This window comes from Aptenodytes forsteri, unplaced genomic scaffold, assembly GCF_000699145.1.
Source record: "Aptenodytes forsteri isolate BGI_AS27 unplaced genomic scaffold, ASM69914v1 Scaffold147, whole genome shotgun sequence".
NCBI classification, from domain to species: domain Eukaryota; kingdom Metazoa; phylum Chordata; class Aves; order Sphenisciformes; family Spheniscidae; genus Aptenodytes; species Aptenodytes forsteri.
In genome coordinates, this window is record NW_008795320.1 from 714,254 (window position 1) to 716,781 (window position 2,528).

Genomic DNA, 2,528 nt, shown 5'->3' on the forward strand with positions numbered 1-2,528 from the left:
GGGCTGCACAGTGGTGGTCGGTGATGGCTCTTCGTGGTGATTACACCCGCTATTTATCCTGCCTGCCACCATTAAATAAACATCGGCAGGGCCCCCCCGCGCAGCCCTGCCAGCCGGGAGGAATTTACACAGCCCGGGAGCCCTCCCGGCTCCCATCTGTCTTGCGTGGCCCCGGCCTCATCCATCACCCGTCCCGTTTGCTGCTGCAATTACCTTGTCCCCTGCTCCTGCCCGGGGAAGATGGATCTTGCTAAAACCGGGTGCCCCAGCCCCAAAAGTGATGGGGTGGGATCCTGGTCCTTGCTGGGGGTCCTCAGGACCAAACACCCTCTTGATGTGCCAGGGAGCCCAGGGAAGGCACATGCAGCCGCATCCTTCTCTTGCCCAGGGCTGAGCACCTTCCCAGACTGTCGTGGGGACCCCACCCCCAGCCAAAACCAGGATCTAGGTGCTCTGTGCCTCAGTTTCCCCCCCTGCCGTTACCGTTGAGGTTGGAGGTGAAGCAGAAGGCGTCGTAGTGCTCGCTCTCCTTGTGCCGATAGCCGTAGTTGCGTACCCCCACCGGCGTGTCCTTGCGGCCGCACTCCTCCCGTGGCCGGGAGATGGGGTACTGCACCGAGCCGTCCTCCAGCCAGCCGGCGTTGCACCAGTCCATGCCCTCCAGCCAGGCCTGGTGCAGCTGGTCGTGCGAGGCCAGGATGCCATCCTGCTCCAGGCACGCCTGCTGCGCCTCGTGGAAGTTCAGGGTGTAGCGACCCAGGCGTGGGTGGTAGGGGAAGATCACGCCTGAGGGTACAGAGAGGAGGGCTGGGGTGTGGGGGGTCTCCCCCGCCTTATTTTGCAGCTGCACCCAACGAAGGGGGTCATTGCATCAGCACAAGGCACCAGGAGCCGGTGGGAAATGGGAGCCGTTGTAAAGCCCAGTGAAGATGAGCTGCCATCGTCTCTGCTCAGGGAGTTTGGGTGCTCCAGGCTTTGTTCAGTAACCCCAAAGTCCCTCCACCCTGTGACCGCAGGGACCCCCACGGCACCCCCGGGCTCCAGGGGCTGCTGCTCTGGGACCTGGGGACATTGGTGGTACCATGTGGGGTCTTAGCCGAGCCCTGGTGTCCCTGGAGCTAGCCCATACTGGCCCGAGCCACGTGGCTGTGCCTCCCGAGCCCCCAAAAAAGGGTTTTCCCCCTTTCACGGCATCCCCAGCCACAGCAGCTCATCCCGGTGGGCTTGGAGCCGCGCACGGCACCAATGCTGCTGCCACATCCCGGTCCTCCCCGGTGCTTTACGAGGCCGTGCTGCTATCTATCTCCAGCGTTTATTAGCTGCCAGCGTGTAAACCTGGAGCAACAATAAAAGCCAATAACAGAGGCAATAAACCACGGCACACGCCAGGAAAAACAACAGGCCGTAAAGCAGGACCGAGCCCAGCTCGGGGACGCGGCACCAGGAACCACGTCCTGGCCATCCTGCGTGGGACACGGGGACACCCGGGGTCCTCCCCGTCCCCATCCCTCCTCCCCGCCGTAGCCGTGCCGCTACCTTCGAGGTCCAGCTTGACCATGCCGGTGTCATCCTCGAGCTCGTTGGTGACCTCGCACTCGTAGCGGCCGTAGTCTTGCAGGGTGACGTTGCGGATGATGAGCGAGGCGTCGCCGAAGCCGTCCTCCTGCAGAGCCGTGCGGCCGCGGTAGCTGCCAAACGCCCGCCGCGCCTTCCCCAGCGCCACGAAGACATCCACGAAGGCCATCGGCTCCGTCACCTTGGTCCACTTGAGGCGAATCTCGGCCGGGTCGTGGGCGGACACGTCGTAGTGGTACCGGCAGGGCAGGATGATGGTGCCGCCCCGGTGCGTCACCACCTTCCCCGGGGCCGTTTGCACAACCACGGCCCCACTGTCACCCTCTGCAAGGGACACCGAGCTCAGGGGAGTGTCCCTGTCCCGAAGCCTGCCCCTGCCTTCATCCCAGGCAGTGCTGGCACATGGGCAGGACCCACGGCGGGGACGAGGCAGGCTGGGGGCATGGGGCAGGCGGGGGGACCACCTTTGGGGGGGAATTTCCCTCTTTTGGGGTCTTTGGAAACCCCAAGGAGGGTTGGGCAGCTCCCAGCCAAGGCAGGGGGGACACAATGGGTGCCCCAGAGACCCTGATCACGCTTTAATGGATATTAAACCCAACAGCCTGACAGCTGCAGGACGGCTCCCCCTGTCCCATCCCGGGGGTCCAGCCCACATCCCCACTGTGGACCCCCGTCCCCACTCACCCATGACATGGACCACCTTCTTCCGTCCCCGGGTGCTGAGCAGCGTGTCAGAGGCGAGGACACCGGCGAGGAGCAGCAGAGCTGCTGGGCCAGCGGCCCAGGGGCCTCGGGGACGCATCTGGGGGGAGAGCAGAGCCCCTTAGCACCCGCCGGCCCCCCAGGGAGGAGAGCGGCGGAGGGGAGGTCTGTGAGCAAACCCACGCTCTGCCTGACCCCCGGCAGCGATGCTGGTCCCCAACCCGCACCCCGTGGGGGCTGTGCCAGCCAGG

The 2,528-nt window shown here is 65.0% G+C and overlaps 1 protein-coding gene across 1 annotated transcript in view; it reads right to left on the reverse strand.

The window, feature by feature from the left end:
• Window positions 1–2,377, reverse strand: part of HAPLN4 (hyaluronan and proteoglycan link protein 4) — a 2,929-nt gene extending 552 nt beyond the window's left edge. The window contains exons 1-3 of the mRNA XM_009279851.1: window positions 2,260–2,377; window positions 1,537–1,899; window positions 478–786 (exon numbers count right to left, since the gene is read on the reverse strand). Coding sequence (XP_009278126.1) covers window positions 478–786; window positions 1,537–1,899; window positions 2,260–2,377 — 790 coding nt within the window. The remainder of the gene's footprint in view (window positions 1–477; window positions 787–1,536; window positions 1,900–2,259) is intronic.
• Window positions 2,378–2,528: the final 151 nt, after the last annotated feature.